This window comes from Dromaius novaehollandiae, chromosome Z, assembly GCF_036370855.1.
Source record: "Dromaius novaehollandiae isolate bDroNov1 chromosome Z, bDroNov1.hap1, whole genome shotgun sequence".
In the NCBI taxonomy this organism is placed as follows: domain Eukaryota; kingdom Metazoa; phylum Chordata; class Aves; order Casuariiformes; family Dromaiidae; genus Dromaius; species Dromaius novaehollandiae.
Window position 1 is genome coordinate 11654422 of NC_088132.1, and position 23318 is coordinate 11677739.

Sequence of the window (23318 nt, forward strand, 5' to 3'; positions counted from 1 at the left end):
CAATGAGCCTGATTTCGGCCCCAAATCCGGAATATATGGTGGCAGTTCGGTGGGGTTTTCCTGTGTGCAGAATTCATACAGGGCACCCTTAAGGAACGCACTCAACGTACAGCTCTGCAGAACTGCTCTCCAGGTGAACTTCCAGCAACCAGTGCTCCCTGTCTCTGAAACATGCTGGCTATGAGGTGATTCAATACAACTTACTCAATGGCAGATGAAGTCATCTGAGCAATACAAGAGCAGGATATCAATTGCAACCAGTGAAAATGTATATGCTCCTCTCTGCCCAGGATTCTGTGACTTTATATTCAATGTCCTGTGCTATCTGCTAATGGTTCCAGGAGGACATAAAACATTCAAGTGGAAAGGGCAGCTGTGCCTGCTGTTACAAAGGAAGATGGCAAAGAACATGGTGTTTAGAATTGTGTTTTGAGAACAAAACTGCCTGTGTTGAAACAACTAGCTTCTACAAATCTGCCTTGGAAGCATTCCTAGCAGAGGGCAGACAGCGATAAACTCATTGCTACCTGCTGCACTTCTCAATACTTGCCTATAGCAAAACACTCTTCAGGCTTTTGTAAAAGGTATGCCGAATAGGTACAAAACTGCAGTTGAAAAGACAGGTTCCATATCTATACCTTGCTAAACTAAAGTTGCAAAAAGATGAGCTGCCTACAGGCCTGCATTACTAATTAATGAACTATGCAATTTATCATTGAAAACTTGGCAGGGCAAGAGCTGGAAATAGAATCCAGACTTGCTATTTACCTCTTCCTTGCTTTAACTACTAGAAAATCTGGTAGCTGTGCATCTGTTTTCCATCCTTAGTAACAATGCTGTAGAAATAGCTACAGGGCTTTGGTTTTAGTCAGCTGGTTTGTTCCTTCTTATACAGCTTTAACTCAGTACATTTCATCAGAATCTGTGGAACCAAAACAAGGTGAGCAGAAGATCTGGTCCAACATTTTCAAAACTCCATGCCTTTTAGCCATTCAGCCTTGTCTCAGGAAAACAGTTTTATTCAGGAGAGCATTTCAATTGTACTTCAGTATACACTTAGCTTTAGCTGGTTTCTTCTCTGAAGCAATAGCTTTTGAGTGAAGAGTCTTTTCAATTGTGAACTGAAAAAACAAGGAAGTAAGACAAAAAGTATTTACTCTCTCTGCTGACTGGCATTTCCTGTCATGCAGTTATTTCTAACATCTTTGGAAGACATTCTCTCCTTCTGTAGAGCATGCTTTTAAAACTTTGAATTCAAGGTACCTGGGATTATCACAAGGATGTGAAGAAGTGTTTGTAAATCAACAGAAACCCAAACGCTTTGTTTTTTTCTTCTCCATACTCTCATGCAAAATTGAAATTTTACATTCTTGGTGATTAAATCATGTATTAGAACAATTAAATACATCAAGATGCTGCTAGGAGAGAGAAGGATACCAGATTCTTATTCCACAGTACGTATTTTTCCTGTAGCTCCTTCTGGTTTCTCAGCTTGCCCTTTTTTGTTCAGGGAATAGGGAATTCTTGCTACAATTTGAAAGCTGAACAACTAAGGCAGCATTTGTTTCAATAACAAATTGGCTTCAGAAAGTAATGGTGAGGAAAAAGTGGGAAGTTAAAGGGTTACCAGAGGAGAGTCAAAACATGCTTTGGTTATTAATTATCTATGCTAAGGACCTCAGTGGGCACACTTTGTAAAGACAGCAGCTATTTCTTTGGGGCACAATGGAGATCTCTGAAGTGGTAAATCCAAAAGGTTCAAGTCAGCTGAGCTGTCCTATTATTTTGGGCAGACTGTTTCCAGATGTGGATGCACAGGCCACACAGGTGTTTTGAACCATACTGTCCTACATGCCGAATCCCAGGTTTAAAAATTTGAGAGTTGGCCTGGGTATTCCTGGATCTACACTACAGATGTTCAGTGGTCTCTGAGTGACTCATGATGTTGGTTCTCCAAACTGAGATGCCCTAAAAAGATCTGATTTTCAGAGCTAATACTGAGTGGTGGTGGTGGTGGTGGGGATGGTGTTTGTTTTAAAGAAAGGAAATCAGAACCAAAGCACTGAGGCCTCCAGAAAGCATGTGGTGAAAAGTCGGTTTGACGTTCACTGCGCATTGAACCTGGAACAAAAGCATTTCCAGTTCTTCATATGTTAAAAGTGTCACTAGCCTGCAACTCAGAATTGGGTACAACTTTCCTACCCCTGAGCATTGAGGCACACCAGAACAGAGAGACATAGACAGGGAGCTATACATTTATTCCCTCCGAGAATTCCTTTTTTTTTTTCCTGGTAGAAAGGGAAAAAGCTCAAAAGCGAATGTCACAATCAGACAGCTCTGGATAACGTATTACTGAAGTGGCAACCATAAGGAACCTAATGAAGTACCAGTTAATATCTCATGCCCACCCAGAATCTCACAGGGAGGAATGACTATTGCAAGAGGTATTCATTCACACCTGGGTCAAAGAAAACACAAGAAGAGCAGGAGCTCATATCCTCTCTACTTAGAGTGGGGGAAGCTCTTCTGCTTCTTCTTTAGCATTATATCACACACACTATGTAACACCCGTTTAATGGATTTCATGATGGTAAAGCACTGGTAAAGCAAAACCTCCTCACAGCAGAATGAAACTGCACTGTGAAGCTAGTGTGCTCCCTCATGCTAATGTAGTATGCTGAGAGGGAGGGTATTTTTCCTCTGAGCATAAGCTGCAGCTGCAGAACGGTCTCAGGAAAAAACTCCACAGGCAGCCCAGTATAACAAAGGAGTTGTTTTAAAGAAGGACCAAATGTGGGCAGCTCATCTTAACCTTTCACAGTTTAGCCTCCCCCATCCCCAAAAGCTAGATCCACCCATTAGAGGATGTAGTCCCTGAAGTGCAATAGCAAAACTTGGGCAGTTCCCCCACTTTGGAGACTTGTTGAACTGTAAGCTCTGATCAGAGAAGCTTCACAGTGAGAAAGCCTCTGAGCTGTTTGGCAAATGCTTGATGGAATAAAAGCTAAAAGGAACACAAGTCTCTTGATCACAACTGCAGCACTTTGAGACTTCTATTTTACATCACTTTTACTGCAATTCTCTTATTGTAAGAAATCTTTCAACTGCGCAGTTTTTCAGTGAAAACCAAGTTCTTTGAAACTGAAACTTCTTGTGGGTATACTTTGACATAAATCGCTCAGAAAACAATTTCCATGCCTAAAGTGCAATGTCTGATCTATATTAGAATACGCCTTTGGACATTAACTCTAACATAACCTGCTGTGCGATGGGCAAGGTATCCACTGAGGAAATGAGTGAAGAGCAGAGAAAGAGTTCTAAAAAAACTTAGCAATTAGCTGATCAACTCATAAAGCAGCTTTTTTATTTTTTTAAAAAGAAAAATCTTGGAGTCAATTCCATTTTATCCTGTTGCAGAACATACAGCTATTGAACTCTGTCCCTGTGGGATGGCCATAGTTTCCCATTGGTAAGCAGGTTTTATCGTGTAAAGTCCAACATCCAACATAAGCCATGTGAGTATCTGAGAACCAGTATTTCCTTGATCTACTCACAAATCTTTCTGCCTCTCAGTGCATTCATTCCTTTGTTGCTTCTGCTTCCACAGACAGACTTGCCATACTGTAAACCTGTCCAGAATGCACCATGTGTCAGGGTGCAGCGAGAGCGGGATGCTCCACAAGGACGACGAGCTTGGTAGCAAGGCTGGCGCAGGCAGTGACCGCCCCAGCAAGGAGCCGGGTACAGAGTTGCCCGGCTGGGCCAGGCCGAGGGCCGGAGGCAGTGGTCAGGTCAGATGCAGCCTGTGAGCACCCAGCTGGCCCGTGGCGATGAGACAGGTCCAAGGTCTGTCCGGGCAGTTCCACTGGCAAGGCAGGGTCAAGGGTGGGATCGTGGAGGATCTGGAGCAAGACAAGAGAGGTTTCCTCATTTACTTCTAAAACTTGCAAGAGGCTTTCTGGTAATCAGATATTACAAGCATCATACAGACCTCACCTATCTAAAATAAATGACATAGCTTCAGCACTGTTTAAAAAAAAAAAAGTCACTTCTTCCATCTCTAAATATTTTCCATCTTTCAGCTTAAAAACTATCTCACCAGATCTCTTGAATTACAAATGGACACACTTGTTTTTACTCCTCCCCAATCCTCCTACCAGAGACAGCTATAAGAAAGCCACACTGGTCACTGCCCTCTCTACCCTGCAGGTTTTTCAGTGTGCCTTGAGCACTGGTAAAGCTGCACTATTTCTATACAGGACCTGCTGGAGTCTTTATGGACAACGCCCTTCTAGCTGCTTCTGCCAGGTTTCTGAAATGTAATCAGTGGGTTATTTCGTTTATCAAATGTCAAATTTCACCAGCACAGTGACAGAAGGAAGAAAGAGACTCTCTTCAGTCAGTTACTAGATCTTGTCCCATCTTCCCCTGTGGTCTTTTAGGGCTGCCTGGGTTCCCCCACCCTGTATGTCTCAGCTCTGCATCACTAATTGCATGATCATTAATTCTGCAAAATTTAAAGTTAAACATTTCTGCCTGTGTCTGTCATGACTGTGATGATGTCACAGCATGAGAGCTATTTCTTAGCGTAGCCTCTTTAAGAGAAGCCATGCCAGGTTGGGTGTGTCAGCCAATTGTCTACAGCCAATTTTCTTGCTTTTAGCCAGGGAGTTAAACAATAGCCCATGGAAACATTAATACCAGGCAAAGTTGGTGCAGGTAACTGGAGGCTGGAGTTTGAGCTGCGTCAGGATCAAAGAAAGAGAAACCAAAACATTCTGGAGCACTGTTAAGTTAATGATTATGGAAAAGGCAAAGAAAAAGCATCCCCACAGACAAATCCTAGCTTTCTACACATTATAAAATATGGATGCTATTCCAGCATTCTGTGGAATACTTTGCCAAATGAAACAGACGTAGCCAGAACAAAACAAAACAAAACAAAACAAAATTTTTAACTGATCATCTTCATGTGAAATACTTGTGAGTTTGAATAAACAGTCAGAAGCAACTGTATCCCTGTAAATTCTGCAGGCCTGCCATAGCCTCCAGGTAAAAAGACTGACAAAATGCTGACAAGACGAAAGGTTCAAAGTTAATAGGACCTGCTCTTCTCAAGAACATCTTTCTGCCATCAATATTTTTTCTTGGAGTTTATACCACAGTGAAGATTACAGATAAACAAGGATTTTTTTTTTCTACCACAGCTTTTTGTGGCCCTAAACTTTACAGCTGCTAGTATGAGCAAGGCTGGCATGTGGGCCAGCTGAGAATCTTGTCCTACTGGTTCACAGATGTAAAACTCTTTTCTCCTGAGGACCTCAAAGCATTCTCTAAAGGCATTTAGTAATGTTGCTATCCTATTTCATTTTGTTAAAGGCATAACAGAGGCAGTTGCAGAGGTGGAATAAGCTAGCAACGCAAGCCATCAGCAGATCCTGAAACAGACAGCTCTCTTGACCACCAAAGATCTACCAAACAACACACAGCGCTATCCATTTACTAGCCCACATTGAGGGAACAGATAAGACTATGCTGCTGGACTTTGTGTGGTTCAATCCCGTTACTCGTCTTCCCCCTCACTCTTTTCACAACAGATTTTCTTGTAGGGAGTTGATGGTACACAACCTATAACGCAGTTGTGGTCATCTTGCCTTTTGTCAAATCTCATCTCATCTCAGCTTATCCAGCTCATAGCGAAAAGGAGCCAGGATTGCCACTGCAGCTCACGGTTCTGGCGTAATTTGTATGCAATGCACAAAAGCTCCAAGCTTTTCAATGCTATTCTGTTGAGAAAAAAAGTTGTTATAGGAATTACTCAATGAGACAGATGTCTATCGCAGTGCAGTACACAGTAGATGTATTTTATTTGTGTCACTGTAGCATGTTATTGCCCTGACCATAGCCTTTTGCAAGCCACAGTCCAGTTCAAAAACAATAGGTATTACAGAGAAATCTGATCCAGCTGGAATGGAGCAATGCGAATATTTGGGACCTGAACTCTAGAAGAGTTTTATCTAGGCATCTAAATGAAGAGAACAAATTTAAGATTTTGCTCATCTTGAAAATCATAGTAGGCAGAAAGATCAGTGCAACACTAGATCAGATTTTTAAACAATTCTTATGATCATTTTTAGGCCTTCATTTAGCAAAGCACTTAGACACGAGCTTAAAGGTAAGCATACAGATAATATCATGGACTTTTGTGGAGCTACTACAGTTAAACATGTCTTGCTAAACTTAGGCCTCAGTTCTGCATAATCACGGAATGACTTCCTGTTAGCAAATATTGCTCTAGAAAAACAAGTGCTGTTTTGCTCGAGTAATCACTGAAATATCACTTCTTATTACTCCAGGAATCCCAGAGGAAACTATATATGCTATTCCTTTGATATGTGCTCTGTCAGAACACTTTAAATCCGTTATTTCCATGGGTGGCATCGGGACAGGCAGCTAAATTCGCTCCTAAAGAAAAAGATTTTCACCTATGAGATTCCTAACATTATCAATGTCTTCTATAGAGCTGCAATGGAAGTGAATTAAATAATGAACACTTTACCCCTGAAATCAGCAGGCACAAGCTTGTTTTTAGCAACACAAGTGGCCCGGTATCTAATGCTGCTGAGCATTCAACCTATTGCATCTGCTGGAGGCATATATATTGCTCACAGTAGCATACGGCTGTAAAGGACCAGTTAGGATGTAAGTCCTCCAACTGGACCAGCTAGGCCATACAAGTTCTGCCAAGATGCCAAGATGAAAATATTTTCTTAAGTAAGCAATGTGACTTTCAAGTGAGCTCAGCGTTGGGCTAACTGCTCACTGAAAAGTGGGTGCAGATCCAGCCTTGCTGTTACTGGAAGTGAGGAGTTGGATCATGCAAACTAAAAATTTGCACCAGCAAGGGAATAAGCGTTACAACCCATATGTAGTCCTCCCTCTCCTAATAGACTAGCTCAGCTTATTAAGAGACTGCTGACTTCTTCCACCTACCTATAAATTTACACCCATGAATGCTTGGCAGTGCTGTGTATTTTTAGAGATCCCATCCTATGTGCCTAGCCTCAATGTTTCTGATTTTTCTTCATCTGTTCAAATACACAATCACACATTTTTTCTTTGCAACTCCATAATTTGGCCTGTGAACAAACAGGCTGTCATCCTTCATCCACTGATAACAATGCAGGATTTAGGAGTGATAGGAGTGTAAGGATGCCAGTTACAGAGAAGAGAATTGAACCTGTATCTCATGTACTCCAGGCTTGTACAGTGAGGATTATGTCAGTTATAAATTTAACTCAGACATTTTTAAAGCATTTGAATTGTCCTGCTTTGCAATTAGAGTGGAAGGAATTTTATTGAATTCTTCCTGACCAAGAAAAGTTGCATGTTGCTAAGGAAGTCTGAGCTCTCACAAGTTAAAGCTAAGATTATTTTCTTGCTGCCTGTCTGACCCCAGAGGAACAGATCAGTCCAGTGAACTTACTGGGTAAGTCAGCTGAAAGCTTGCTGTGGTTCTGCTTTTTGCTGCAGCCCCACAAATCAATCAGGCTAAGTTTGTTTCACTTTGAGACTGGAGACTCCAGGTGAAAAAAAAGAACAGCAGAAAGCTTTCTGAATCAATCAGGAAGGTGAAATCTTTCTTCCACAACTATCAATCAAGGTTTCGGTGCATTATGCTCTTGGAGATACTGTCTTTTTGGTGCAATGGAGGTGGTGGCCATTGATGGCTATCGAAAACTTTCAAAACTCTTAAAAAGAAGAATATTTTCATGAATACTAGTGTATTGGCAAAAACTCCTACTTAAGCATAGGCTTTCTGCCCACCGTACTCCACTTATGCTATAATGAAAGTAAAATATCTATCTTTTCTGCATTAAAACACAGTATAATGTTGTTTTGCACCATTTAAAACCAGTTAGGTTTCATTCTGGTGTTGGATACCTGTGCATCAAGAGATGCGTTTCACACAAGCCAAATGATTGTCAGACATTTAAATTTTTATCAACCTAAGACAGAATCATGCTAGCAATTTGCAGCTGAAAGCTTCCATATCCCATATCCAACCCCTTGAGAAATCCAGTTTTCAGAAAACATTTTTTAAAATGGGTGGGACACTCCTGATGCATGGTGGGGGGTTCCAATTGATGTCATGGTCCCAACCAGGAAAATATAATTCGTTTCAGCTTTGTAAGAAAGGTTTTTTTTTTCCCAAATGAGACACTGAAAGCCAAGTGCAATTTCTCCTGTAGAGACAGTATCATCATAATACATGATTAGCCATTATGATCTTCTGTCATTTCACTCCTGGAGAATTATGGCTCTGGCACTGGGGATGTAAGACTACAGACGGAGCACTGCTTGCCACAAATCTCTTGTAAAGCTGCTGCAGTAAATCTCCGAGAGAAGAATCATTGCATAAAAAAACTACGTGAAAGGGACCTGTCATTTGTTTTCTTAGGGAAGATGGGAAGAGAAGCTGTGAGCGGACACACTGTTCCACTCTTCACTTCTTAACATCGGGCAAGGACACATTCATCAGAAAAAATTCAGCTTATTCTGGGAGTAAGATGAGAGAGGAAACATATATTCAATGTGCTGTGTGACTCTGGCTTTCTGTATAGCACTTTGTATGTGAGGGAAAGAGTAGAGACATCATTCTACAGAAGGTGAGTCAAGCTGTGATGGATTTTACAGTTTAGCTATAGTAATGGCCAAAAAGAGGTTGCTAAACTGGCACAAGTCCAGGCTATTAGTTGATGATAACATCTACAGTAGACGCAAAATTGGCATTCAACTCAGGTGCAGGCTTAAGATGGAACATGGTGCTTTATCGTTGATATAAATCCTCATTCAGGTACTGTAGGTGAGCAGTAACTGGTGAAGCTGAAACACTGACGGGTATCCTATGCATGATCCCTTGAAAATACTGTTTTGAAACTTTGAGGGTGAGTTATGCCAGCAAGGTAGATAGAAAGACAGGACTATCAAAGAGCTCAACATAATTCATTTCATACTTCAGTTAGCAGTATATATATAGCCAGTGCAGCTGGCAGTGACAGCTAATGGAAATACGTAGGAGAGCTTTTGCACTGGATTTCACTGGGCATTTTTCCTGTATAATGCATTTTAAAGGTCCCAGCCTCACTGTTGGTTATAACTGGTTATCTGAAAAAAATCTCTTATGGTTGTTCTCTGTGTTGATCATATTCACCTTTAAAGTGAGTATATCGAAAAGTTGAAATGCAGTTTATTTTTACACAATGCCTGCCCCATATTTAAAAAATTAAGCACCAATATATATAAACAGGCATCAAGATTCATTTGAAATTGAGGATCCCAGTTTGCATAATTCCTACACATGTATCCATAGATTAGCTAGAGACTTACAGAAGTGCCATGCATCCATCAACTCCTGTCAATCTTGATTTCCTTTTTGAAAAGGGAAAAATCCCACCTGAAAAATATGTTCTTAGGAACACATCCAAAATGTCTGAATTTCATTTACTGCTATTTTAAAGGCACTTCTCTCATCAATTTGAAACAGAAGCTGTATGTTGCTCTGCATCTTTGGAAAATTTGTAGGTGTTTTAAATATGGGTGCCTAAGGTCAGGATCCTGTATCTGTGAGGAAAGGTAAATATTTTCACATAAATCATGCTTTCTGCAACATTTCCTTACCTTATTTCTTGTCCTCTTACACTTTCTGGAATGGAAACAGTCTTGATATAAGCTTACTATTTATTTAACTTGAGTACTGAAGGCATTTTTTCATTTTAGGGCCTTCTCTCTGTTGCCTTCTCCTTTTCTCAGTGCCAGATGGTGCTTGAAAAATTCTAACGTGTCATTTTTAGTGTAGCAATGAAATGAAAATATAGATAAAACTGATCCTTTCTGGCTGAGGGGAGAAGGGCAGACTCAAATCTGTTATGGAAAAAAGCAAGATTCTTTTTAACACTAACTCCGGACAGTCAGACTTACCCTGTAACAGCTTGTGCTGTAAAGGTGCCTTAGAGCAGATTATAATCAGGTTCACAATGGAATCCTAAAGCACAATTCAAAAAATGCACTTAAGCATATGCTTTAAATTCAACTTTTTTACTTCTGAACTATGATTCAGCATTGCCCATTTCAATCCCTTCCATTTTCTTCCAGAAATACTAATCTGAATGAATATAAAAGCAAGTACAAAAATGAGTAAGATAGAACCTTTTAACTTTTCTTCTACCTTTGTGTGGTTGTCCAAACAAAGCACAGTTATGCTAATGAAAGCCAGACTGCTGCTGTTGCTGCTTCTAGTACTGCATCCACCTCAAAAGGCAACTAATTTCCTTGGGCACAAGCACAATACGGGCAATTATTCTATTATTTCTAATGCTGAGATTTCTTGGAATACTTTTTCCAGTTGTGAAAAACTTGCACTGAACTCCAGTTATCTATGTTACAGTTGATATACCTTTACAAGCTTTTCCACAAAGGTTCCTCCAGCCAATGAAGAACTAGGATACTATAAATCCACCATTCTCCCTACATAGCTGCACAGAGCTTTTGATTATTGGCTAAAATGATTTTTTAAGCATCCATAAATTTTGAAGGCAGGGACTGTACTTACTCAATTACTATCTTCTGATTATCATGCTGAACATGTGCAGTCTGCAAGTGTATGGAAAACAGGAGGCAGTATGTAATTATTATGACAACAATTAAGATGTACTGAAAGAAACATGAGGACTACCTCAAAAAATTCAATTTGATATATTTAACAGACAGACTGAATCACATTTATGGCAGAGAAATCACCCAGTTGCCACTGAAGGAAATGAAAGAGACAAACGCTGGAACAAACATGGTCAATCTTATTTTATAAATTGCAAAACTGAGGTGCAGAGGAATGCAAGTGACACATTCAAAGTTACACAAGAAGTGAGTTAGTTAATTTATTATCCATTGTTTTGTCAATCGCAAAAGAAGCATGCCTCCTTAAGAGTTTTTCCAGCAAAAAAAGAGTTCTTTGATGGTCACATTTTTGATTATGATCAGTTGAAGTATTTTGATAGAATGAGGTGGAAAAATCAGAAATAATGACCATGTACAGGTAAATGGTAAAAAGATATTTTAATCAAGCACTAGAAAATATGACCTGAAAATTGTGAGTTGTCATTTCTGATCACACTGAGGACAGAAAAAATATGATTCATGATTCACACACGCCGGTTTTACTCCTATTTGGGAAGTCTGTTTAACGTCTCCAGGCAGAAGGCCTATTTCGCCTCATCCTGCCTGCCAAAGGATCAGTTTAGGCTTAAGCCACTGTGGTGTTATGCCTAGTCAGAGATGTTCTTATTACGCTGATTGAGTTAAACCTGCTGTGGAATCGGCAAACCTCAGAACTGCTCTTTTTTTCCTCTTAATTTAAAGCGTCACCTAAGATGTTTGGGCTCTGTTCGAACAGAACTACTAGGCCGATAAACCTACCTGGACAGGGCCTGGCAGTTCCCAGAGAGCATCCTTTCTCACACTGAGCAGAGCTGCTGCCCTCGCTGCCACTCACAACCACGCTCACCCAGGAGCTTTGAAGCATTTTTTGCCAACGGCAGGACTGAGCAACCCCGCGGGCTCTGCCGTTGCCATGGCAACGCGGGAAAACCGGAAGCGGCGGAGCGGAAGTGGGGGGGCGCGGCCCGTCCCCCTGGCTGGCACGCAGCGCCCGCAGCGCCGCGGTCCCGCGGCCCCGCCCCATCGCCGCAGTCCCCGCCCCCTCCGCCGCTAAACCCCGCCCCCGCCACAAAACCCCGCCCCTCCGCCCGCAGCCCCGCCCAACGCCGCCTCCGCGGGGGGAGGATGGGGGGGCGCCGCGGCGGGGCTGGCGCTGCAGCCGCGCGCGCCTGACGGGCCCAACGGTTCCCCAACGGTCCCCCGCGCCGCCTCGCTCCGTGCCGCCGCCTCGGGGCGGGCCGTCGCGGCGGGTGGATGCCCAGCGCCTGCCCGCCGCCGCCGCCTGGCGCCTAGCGCGCACGGCCGGGGCAGAGACCCGCGGACGCCATGGGCTGCTGCAGCTCCGCCGCGCAGGTGAGCGGCCCGCGCCCGGGGGGAGGCCCCGCCGCCCCGCCACCCCGGCCCCGCTTCCGGGCCTCTTCCCGGCCCCGGCGGTGGCTCCGCGCTGTGGCGCTGCTCCTCGCGCCTCAGCTCCGCTTCCCTGAGCTGGGCACCCCCTGCCCCGCCGTGGCGCTGCGCCCCCTGCCCTCCCGTAGCCCCCTTTCCCCCCCCCCCCGCCTTCATCCTGCTCCGCTGTAGCCCTGCTCTGCCCTGGCTGTGCCCCCCTTGCCCCCCCCCCCCAATAGCCCTGCTCTGCCGTGGATGTCCCCCCCCCCATAACCCTGCTCTGCCGTGGATGTCCCCCCTCCCCATAGCCCTGCTCTGCCGTGGATGTCCCCCCTCCCCATAGCCCTGCTCTGCCGTGGATGTTCCCCCCCCCAATAGCCCTGCTCTGCCGTGGATCCCCCCCCCCATAGCCCTGCTCTGCCGTAGATGTCCCCCCAGCCACCAAGCCCTGCTTTTCTGTGGCTGTGCCCTCCTGCCCCCTGCCCCCCCGCCCTACTCTCCCATAACTGTGCATCCTCTTGCTCTCTGCTATAGCTCTGCCCCCCCTTGGGGCTGTGCGCCCCTTGCCCCCCACCAAAGCCCCATTCCTCATGGCTCTGCACCCCTAACCCATGCTTCCTCCTTGCCATGCCCTGCTCCCCCCTCACTGTGCCCTCCATCCTCTGCATTGCTCTTCACCCCTTGCCAAGCTCTGCTTTCCCTATGGCTCTGCACCACCTGCCACCCCATCTCCCCCTGCACCCCGCCATAGCTCTGCAGTCTTCGCTATGCGAAGCCCTGCTCTGCTCCCCCGCCGTGGCAGCGCACCTCTGCCCTGCTGTGCCGGCTGTGCCTTGCACACCCCTCCCGTGGCTCTGCGCTCCCTTGACCCCCTGCCCTGCCTCCTTGCACTCCCCCACCCCCATGCCCTTCCTTGTAGCTTCTGCAGGGCGCCTTCTGCAATATCTCCCTGCTCCCTCCGGGAAGAGTAGCTGTCTCTTGGGAGGAAACTTGCCATGTGCAGGGCCTCTCCCAGGTCCCCTTCCTCTGGAAAAGAAGGTCCTAATACCAGTCCTCTTCCCCACCCACCCCCATGAAACCCAGATGCTTCCTTGCATCCTTTTCCTCGATTGTGGTTGCCCCCATAAGCATCTCTGCTTTTGTATTTCCTAGCTAAGTTTTTCTTTCTTCCCCCTCCCTGCTTGCTCTCCTTTGCCCTTACCGACTCTCTTTCCCTCCTTCCCTCCCCCCCTCCAGTGGTGGTGCCAAAAAAGGCACAATCAGGAGCTCTGCCAGTGCTCCAGTTTGCAGCTCTCCTTTCCATTTTAACTTTCCCTTTGAACAACACAACAAGGACGGTATTGTTCTTTGCTTGGCTGCTTTCTGGAAGCACTATGTGGAATGGTCATGACTAACACTATGGCTGTGCCTTGTTTGCTTGTGAATGTTAGTTTCCTTTGGCTGTGTGGTGGCAGAATCCAGTTTCCAGCAGAGTGCTTATGCGGGAAAGTCCGTCTCTGCTGTCCCAGATGACTCATCACAGAGATGAGTTGTTGTAGCTCATCCTTCGGCAGGCTATTATTATTATTATTATTATTATTATTACTACTACTACTATTATTGTAAGGATTCTGTCCTTCCGATGCTAAACACTGCAGAGAGCAGTCCAGTTGCATACGGCAAATTTTGCTGCAGAGAGGAAGGGAATGATCTGAATACGTAGGGAAAGGGTTTTGAATCTCAGAAAAAGATCTGTGCCAAATGTTAGGGGAAAATTTTAAAATTCTCTAGTTGGTGAAGCACTGCAGTAGACTGCTAGGAGAGAGATTGTGGAGTCTGTATTGCTTGAGGTTTGCTAAGATACGTGTTGGGTGAACATCTGTCAGGAATGGCTTATGTAGAGCTGATACAGACTTGTAGCACTGAGAGTTAAGTTGGTGATATTTTTAGGTCTTTTCCAGCCTCATTTTCTGTAAAGGTACAAATTGCTTTTTGTAGGTGTTTAATAGCCTCTTTATAGCAGGTTCTTTATGAATTTGTATTGCTGTTCCCTGTTGTTATTTTTTTTAAAGAAAAAACAGCCTTATCTCTGGATAGCATTAGACTGAAAGCAAAAGAAATAGAGGATTAGATGTTTACAATATTTGGTTTGTTCATAGGCTTCAACTAACTGATTCTGTTTTTCAGTGAAATTTATGTTCCCCTTTCAGGACTTGTGATGTTAATAGTACACTGCTGAATCTTTCTTTTGTCTTCCTTATGTGCGGTGGGATGTGGGATAGTGTCCCTTATATATAACTGAAGTATAAAGAATGGTTGATTATCTAATTCCTTAACCATGAGCAATTGTGTATCTCTTGAGGAAATCCAAATCAAAGGCTAGCTGCTGAATATTTTATCAGCAACAGTTTTGTCTGGTGTATTGATTGCAAGAACCTTGTTATCAAACAGTACAGTATTGCATTAGAGTCTAATGTCTCTCTTATCCTCCCTTTACCATTAACAATAAATGTTGGGTTCCTCATTACCCTTGTCTTATACTATCACCCTCCATCATTCCCTCTTAAGCTTTCCTTGAGCAGGGTTTCATCAGATCCTCTTCTTCCATGTTGCCTCACTTGCTTCTTATTTTTTCCAATTTAGCTGACAAGTTCAAGCTTCAAGATGGAGAGAGTCAAGAGACAGCAAGCACAGAAAGCTTGATGAATCTCAGACTTTGACACACAGTCTCTCCTCTTATCATGACTCCTCACCCTCATTCCTCATCATTTTGTTTTCCAGGTTGTTTTCTCATTATGTTTATTATTCAGCTCTCTTGCCTGTTTGATATGCATCTGCTAATCCTCATTTCTATTTCTGAGAACAGTGGTTGCTTCTACTTTGACTTTGCCAGCCATATCTGTATGTGTTCACTGTATCTCCAAGTCCCTTTCTCGTCACGGTCACCTCATCTTATTTATAATAATGCATCTACCTGTGACTGGTTGTTGAATCAGGTAAATTTCTCTCATGTCTCCCTCCTAACTCTTATTTCTTCCTAAATTGCCCCCCTCTTTTTTTCCCCCAGTGCATTTCCCAGTTTCTTTGTTTTGCAGTCTGTCTGCAGCTTTGTCTGAAGCTCCTTCTGGTTTTCTTTCCCTGCAGAATCGAAAAGTTTTCAGGGAAAAAACTGATTAAAGTTGACATATTTACCTTTTCTCTTGCCTACTATTTACAGTGGTGGATTCTGCTGTTTGCTGCCTGCTTTTTCTACTTTAACTGCTTGGCTTGCCCCCAAAGTCCCATTCATTATATTTTTCTTTTTTTTTTACCCCCGTGTGCATTTTTAACTTCTTGCTGCCATCTTTTTCCTTTTCCAGTTTTATTCTGACTTAAAACTTGACAGTCACCCTAGTCTGCTTTCCTTCTTTTCCAAATTTGAGGAAAATATACATCTGTCATCAAACATTCTCTTCTTCATATTCCTTCCAATTCAGTTTCTGTGCTCTGCTGAAATGGCCTGCATTAAGCCCTCTGCAGGCTTCTTTTGGCCAAGTTGCAAGGCTTCCGCTCCTTTTTTACCCTCCTTGGCCTCTGTTGCTTTTGATACTGTCAGTAATCCTCTACATCTTGATGTCTTATTCTCACTGGGCTTCTGTAATACTGTCCTCTTGTTATTCTTCAGTGCCTTCTATTTTCTGATTATTTTTTCTTCTGTATTGCTGTCTGTGCTTGTACTTCTGGGGTGTTTTTTTCTTTCATTAACTTCACTTTTTCTCCTATTCTACCAAATTCTTCACCTTGAACTGTTATGAGTGATGTTAACTTAAACTGAGTACAACCATACCAGGCTGTCTTATTTTGAATGTACTCATTCTCTGCTGTTGTTCTGCTGTCATTTTGCCTGTTGAGACTTTAATCCAGAAGAATAGAGTGTGTGTGCGGGGTTTTTTTGTTGATGTTGCTTGTTCCAAGTTATTTCATTTCTGGCACGGAATTTTCTCTCCATGTTCTTTATCATTACAACCAAAGTTCTTGTTTAGCTGTTGTATGCTCTCACTGGTACAACTGTGCCATCCTCTTTTGTTCTTTAGGTGCTCATGTTCTCCCTCCTTATTTAGGCAGACTTTGCTGTAGCTTTTTGTGCTTGCTTTCCCTTGACTCTCTCCATCTTGAAGCTTGAACTTTTCAGCAAAACCTCATGCAAAGTTAACTACACCTTCCTTTTCTAAGAAAAGCCTGTGTACGCTTCATTAATTATGATGAACTGATCCTCCTAAAACTTCAGTTTCCTTGAAAGAGCCACTGCAGTTGTTTGGCTGAAGTGTAGTGACCTATTTGAGATGAAAATTTTATAAAGAAAAGGAGATGAGGAAAAAGAAAAAAAAGGAAAAACCCTCTGTCTATTTCGCTATGCTGTTTTTTAATACCTAAATGTCGGTTTCTGTGCATTGTCTTCCATGGTCGTGTCTGTATTCTCAGGTTTTAAGGTGGGTGCTTCTGTTTGCGTGCATCTCTTATATTGTGGCTCTTCTGTGAAGCTATAAAAAAACACTGCATGGATTCTGCTTACTTTTGCTGATTGGGAAGAATGCTAAAGGTAAAAGTAGAAGTAACACAGAAACTCTCTGTAAGTAGGTGAATTCAGATTCATTCAGTGCACCAAAGCTTAAAGTTTTCCCTGGATTTTTATAAAACTTTTTTTTTTTCCTCTCTCTCTTTCAGAAGTGACTGTTACTTCTTGAATGTTAAGGTCTTTTGAGCAAATGGCACTGAAGCTCAGAGTTGATAGAATAATTAATTTTAAGTGTTTACTTGAAGAAAAATGGAGTTTGCGGTTGTGGCAATATTCTTTTTCCCTTTTTTCCACTTCTCTCCTTTTTCAGTAGTATCTTTTGCTATCTCGCAGTACTAGTCCATGATAAACTGGCTTTGTAGGAGACACCGTAAGAGTTCATCACTCCCCTATCACTGTAACTGTGTGGCTCTGCTGGAAATCTGATTGATTGAAGTAATCCAGGCAGGGTTTGGGTTTTGTTGTTGTTATTTTTGATTTTTTTCAAGCAAACAAACTTTTCTTACAATTTAATTCAGATTGCTCCACTGGTTTGTATCAGGTTTATAGCTCAGCTCCACGGAAGTTCCATTGTAATATCAGGGAGGACACATATTTGTGGCTCATGAAAGGGACCAAGCTGTGGGAAGAAGCAGACCTTCTTAAGATACTTTGTCTTGGAATAGTTTAATATGCAGTCTCTTCTCCCTCCCTTCCTGTTCTTCCGAAGTCGAATCCTTTGACAGAACTCTCGAAGTTGTTGATTACAGTTAAAAGGCATTTGCTTCTGCATGACATTATAGATAACAAAGCAGTTTACTGAGTTCTTGTTGTTTGTGCTGGAAATGAGAAAACTTGTGATATACTTTTTTATTTTTGCAGCTTTCTTGGTTATTAGCTTAATCCAGGGCATTTGTGACAGGAACTTGAAATCTTGAATTTCCCATTCAACACTTTAACAGTAGATGAAGCTGCCATTCTCGTCTCTGGCAAGTAATCCAAATATAAAGGATGAAACATACAAGCAGGGTCCAAGTACAGTATTAGAGTCAAGTGTCCCACTAAGTTGCTGTGTTTACATTTTTTTGGTGTTTCTGATCTGTGAGCCCCATTCTCTCCCTGTGAAGCACTGGGTATACTTTTTAAAAATGCTGTTACAGGCAACTGCACAACCTATGCAAATAGTTCCTTTTCTTCTTAGTGTAGAAGAGGTACTTTAGCTACATAGCTACTTGTAATTTTTTTTCATTTTTTTCAAATTCATTGAGGTTTTTCCCACTGAGCTCTAGCTCCTATAGTTTAGATTATCTTTCAGTTATGTGTCAGGTCTTAAATGCTTTAACAGTATTTCCTTTTCTTAGCTAATTCAAAGGGTGACCTTTTTAGCACTTCAAAAACAAAGTTTGTGTTAAGGATATAGTGGTCAATGCTTTTTCTTATCAGAGGATTTTTTTTGTAAAGTGAGAATATTAAAAAAAAAATCTAAATCATCTTGCATAATGAAAAGTGAATGTTGGATTAAAAGTTTATGCTATTTTAATCTAACTGGTATGTAGAATGTTGTCAACCAAAGATCAGTATCGTGAAACTGACCACTTATTTCTCATGGTGAAAAAATGATACCTTTTTTTGTGATGTAGTGAAGCTTTCAGCTCTCTTTATGCAGTTGTTTATTCTAAAGGCAAGCTTTGTACTGACTGCTGCTATGCATGTGTTTTTCTCTTTTGGACTAATTGTGATTTTTGTTCCCTTGAAGTTGCTTCAGTTGTTTCTTTTGTGACCATTAGAACTTGCAAACCAGCTCAACAGAAATTGTATGTTTGTTTTGTGTTTGAATCTTTCTCACTTCAAGAAGCTGGTAGGAAATCCTATGTAATTTTTATGCGTTGGTCCTAAAAGCAAGTTATGAAGAGTGTTGCCAAATGGGCTCTACCCACTAACTAAACCAATTGGTAATTTACACCTCTATTTGATGAAGCAGTACACAGAGCTTTTTTATGTGTACATTTTAGGGAACAATTATGTGTTGGTGAATATAGGACAGTTTTTCTAGGTCTTCCAATGACGTTAGACGTTCACAGACTTAAGAGGTAAAGAATATTCATTACATTTGTCTTCAGTCCCGTACCCTCTCTTTATCTTCTAGATGAGCAGCTCCAAGTTTCTAATGTAGAACAGCAATGTACAATAGTATGGAGATAGCCTTAAGAATGCTTGTATACATACTTGAGAAGAAAAAAAGAGGAAAAATTAAAATCTTTCATTTTGAAGTTCAGCTTTGAAAGATTGTATTGCTAGAGTAAAGTGAGTTGTCAAGGCAGATAAAATTACATAAATGATGTTTGATGACTTGTTTTAATAAATGCGATGTACTTAAGCAGGCCTGTGTTTACCATGAGTATGAATTTAAGCCTTGAGATGATTTTTTTAATTGAAATTTTTGCTCCTGCTGTTTTCCAGCTACATTGTTTGACTGAGAGGAGGACTCTGAATATCATTTTCAGATCTGTAAAAGCAAAACAAGAGAGCCATTAAAATATTTTGTTCAAGGTCATGATAATCTTGTCATCAAAATGCTTTGTCAGACTCCCCCTAGTTTGTTATGAGGAACTGCAAAATGATTGCCTACTTCTAAGGAAGTATGTTTATGTAATAAGCTAAGAGTTTGATACATTATTTCCCTTTCTATTCTGCTCCTACCCTTTCTTCTATAAAGCAGACAGAGCCTTCTTAAGAGTAGGTTCTTATTAATCTAATACCCTTTCAGTGTCCTCAGGCACTGTGCTCTTATAATAATCCTGAGCAGTTTTTATTCTTGTCATGCTAGAATTTTAGACCTACAAGTCAGGATTTTTTATTTAAAAAGGCATGTAAGCCCCTCCCCCCAAAAGGTAAGACCAAAGTTGTCTTGATCGTCACTGGGGAAACAGAAGAGGTTCTGGGTAGTTTTATTAGTGCTGTTGACAGCCCTTAAATATGGTTGAATATGTTTATTGGTTTCTCAGTTTTTGGCATGGCTCTGGCTTTGTATGACCAATGTGTGCAAGAGTTGTTTCCCCAGTGTCCAGTGTATTGTCACAAGTTTTCTCCAGGACCGTGTATGTGTTAACACATGCTAGTATGAGCTAACTTCATAGAACTCTCAGCCAAGTAGAAGACCTTTGCCTTTGAAAGGTAGAAAGCCTTTCTGCAAAGATTGTAAATGCCAGATGAATGCATGATTTAATGTTTTTCTATTGCTTTTGTGTATTTTTTGGTAGATTTTCCTTATTAGTCTTTAGCACTGTTTAGTGCACCATCCTTGAGGGATGTGGGATTGTTTCTGATACTGGATATTAGTCATTCTGTGACTTTTGAACCAATATCAGCTCAGCAAGAGGGAGAATAAAGAAATTATGGAACCTTATAGTGGAAGCAATAAAGCATAGTAATTAAATTCCTTTGGAACACAACTGACAGTTCTCAAAACATTCTAAGGATGTTTTTATAGGAAACTTATGAGTCTAGATGGGATTTCTTATTTCTTTTTACTTATTTCTTTTCAGTAGTACTCACTTCCATTGACAGACCTGTTTGAATGAAGGATGCTCTTTGAAAGATTACCTAGTAAAATGGTGCAGATGCCTATAGTATATGGCAAGATCTTTATTTTTCACAGCAGTATTGTGCTGGCCACAAGGTCTTACAAGAACTGTGATGTTGTTTTTGAATTCTAACTTTAGAAACTTTAAATGGATGAAAAAAATCATAATCTGGAGAAAATTACTCATCACACATGAAGGGAGCTCACAGAAGCAGGGGCAGCATTTTCTGTGGAATGTCCTTCATCTTCTGTGGAAACCTCTAATTTGAGGGTTCTGTTGTGCTGTTTTTCCTCTGCTAATGTCATATTGTGACAAAGCTAACATATATTTGGAAGTTAAGTGCATGTTATAGTTGGATAATGTTTTACTAGTACAAGTCTTGAAAGTACTGTGTAATTTAGGACTTGCAAAATCTCATAGTGAGAATAGAATCTGAGAATCTGTTAAGCAGATTGATGCACAAATAGATTCAATATAGATGAAATAACTTTGTAGATGCAAAATGTCTTTAAAAGTGAACTGTTTCTTTTGGCGTGGCTCCTTTGTCTTAAAGATTAAGAACCATGGAAATACCAAACACACACTGAAATAGTTATTTTGACCACCTGAAAAATATTACTGTGATATTTATGTGCAATGTCTGTATTTATTCTTGCTTTCATATAAGCACCTATGATAGGTGCTGAGGTATGACAGGTAATGAAAAGAGAAACATTTTCAGGGTTAAAGACTGAGCTTTTCTCTGCAGATGGCCTTTTTCGTTAGCTTTAAAATATCAGGTGTGCTGATCATGTCTGTTTTTGATTTAATCAGCTGTGCTATGTTTCAAGATAAATATTGAAGTTGTAGGATCTTTATGATGGAAGCAAAGGAAAAAAGGCATTTTAGAAACAATATTTAATATGAATTGACTGAAAAGATGAGTGGAAGGTGGTATGCAACACATTAACCATATGGCATATTCAGAAGTGAAGTCTCTGAGTGTGAATTTTCAAGGTAAGTATCTTTCTATTACACCATCAAGAAATATATTAATTCTTGGAAGTGTTAGATTGTGTGCTCTAAATTTTATTTAAATAATGTTGAAAACTAATAAATATTGTGTGAAGAGTAGAAGAACATAAGTGAAGTAGCAGATGTGGAAGCCTTGCATTAATAGTGCGCTTAGTCTCTGAAGAGAAGCACAGCATAAATTCCTTATCCTTTTGTGAATAACTTCAAAGTAGTATTACACCACCAGAAAACTTCTTTTCCCAGCAGGAACTCTGATTTTTGTTCTTATGAAGAACAGAAGCATCTTTCCAGTGGAGAAGGCCTCAGAGAACAAGTGGTGATGTAGGTGTGTAGCCCCCATTTAGAGCTAAAGCAGATAGGGATTTGGGGACCTATGTAAAGTTCTGTTGTGTGGCTCTGAGTAGAATGTAGAACTTTGACTGATGCTTGCTTTGCAGTATATTGGAAAACAAAGCATTTTTGAATGATAATTGAAGCAGAAATGCAATGAAAATGGGCATTAGACTCCACTGTGTTTTGCATTTTCTGAAATACTGTCCCTTTTGGAAAGGTTTGGAGACGTTCATGTCGATTTGCTATCCAGAGCATGGAATAGAGGGCCCATGCAAACAACAGTCTATTTTATTTAATTTTATTTTTAGAAATAACTGCCACTTGTGTTTGTATTTCCTAACTCTTTAGTAAAATTACAGTCATGAGCTCACTTGTGCCTGGAAGTGGGAGATGTAGCTTCAATCCTACAAGTCTGGGGGACTTCAAGCACCTTCTCTACCTCCCAGGAGAATTCTTAAATCGGGAGGATGTTTGGCTTTTTGGAGTAGGAGCAGTACTTCTCTTCCCCAAAGGCAGCTCAGGGCAAGTCTACGCTAAAGATTTCTTTCGTGTGGTTATGAAGATATTTTTATTGGTACAGTAGGGTTCATTTTTCTAGGGAACTGGTCTAGTATTGTAGAAGTCTGCGTCTGCTGGTGCATGTTTCTGCCCTGATAATGGAGGAATGCCAATAAATTGATTTATAATAAATCAATTGTAATGTGAACCTTAGAACTGGAATCCATGTTGTGTGGCCTGCAGCAAGCTGCTGTTCGGTATTTTGTCTAAACAACAGTGAGTAATAGATAGGAAGTCTGTAGGTAATGCTGAGTGTTTTAACTAGGGCAGGTTTGCACAGTGTTCCTAGAATTCATGATGCAATAAACTGAAGGGCTTCTTTAACAAATCATGAGATGATTGAGGTTGTTCGAGGTCATATACTGCAGATAGTCTTAGAGCTTTAGGACTTTGTTTTGGGCACTTAAACATGCTGCATTCACAGCGTGAAGATTTTATATATGGAGCTAGTTTACTTGCGATGTTTCTTTTTTCTCACACAAGTGTATGTATGTGCGGAGGTGAGTATTTTTTTTTTAGGGGAACTGTCATCCATTCTTCAGAGTTGTAGAAGATAGTAGAATAATTACAGACTTCATTCTCTTTAGAAGTAACAAACAGGACCTTCGTGTTGGCACTGTCAGGAACCCTAGCCTGTGTGTGTTGTTAGTGAAGCTTTTAAATGCCCCTGTCTCTTCTCTCTCCCTCAGTATAAGTTTTTCTGTGGTGTTTCTTTAACAGGCTAAGAGTTGTGTAATGTTTTTGTTTGAAAACATGAAACAATGTGTTAGATCTTAATTTTATATTCTGATGTCTTAAACACTTGGTCAAGTCAGTCATTACCTACTAAATCATCTGTGCATGTAGACAAATACTCTTTTTCATGAAGTAATTACTGGGTCATGGTGTTTATAGAACTGAATGCCATCAGTTGAATAACTGGTGCTTTGGAAGGTCATCAGAGTCAGCCTTCTTCCTAGGAAAGGTATGGCCATTTCCTGCAAAAGATCATGATCAGAATGAGTATCCTTTTCTGCCTCCAAGCACTGTATATTAATGCCATGTGTACAGTGTGACTGTTTGCGCTGTCTCCTATGTAGACAAATAGCTACACAGTCATTTCTGAATTCCTTGAGTTACAAATACATGCATAGTTTCCAAGAAGAGTCATTCCTGTTTACTCTCCTACATTCAGCTATGGTCACATACATTCTGAATCCAGATGCTATTAGATC

General features: G+C 41.3%; 1 protein-coding gene and 1 long non-coding RNA gene across 3 annotated transcripts in view; one reads left to right on the plus strand and one right to left on the minus strand.

The window, feature by feature from the left end:
- Window positions 1-3342: 3342 nt before the first annotated feature.
- LOC112982056 (uncharacterized) lies at window positions 3343-11735 on the minus strand. The gene is made up of 2 exons (XR_003258897.2): window positions 11476-11735; window positions 3343-3902 (listed from the first exon to the last, which is right to left on the minus strand). It is a non-coding gene; the product is annotated as an uncharacterized LOC112982056 (long non-coding RNA).
- A 54-nt stretch (window positions 11736-11789) lies between these two features.
- SLC44A1 (solute carrier family 44 member 1) overlaps window positions 11790-23318 on the plus strand; it is a 66630-nt gene continuing 55101 nt past the window's right edge. For both annotated transcript variants that reach the window (XM_064502348.1, XM_064502347.1), the window contains exon 1: window positions 11790-12069. In XM_064502348.1, the coding sequence (XP_064358418.1) occupies window positions 12043-12069 (27 nt within the window). In that variant the 5' untranslated portion in view covers window positions 11790-12042. The remainder of the gene's footprint in view (window positions 12070-23318) is intronic.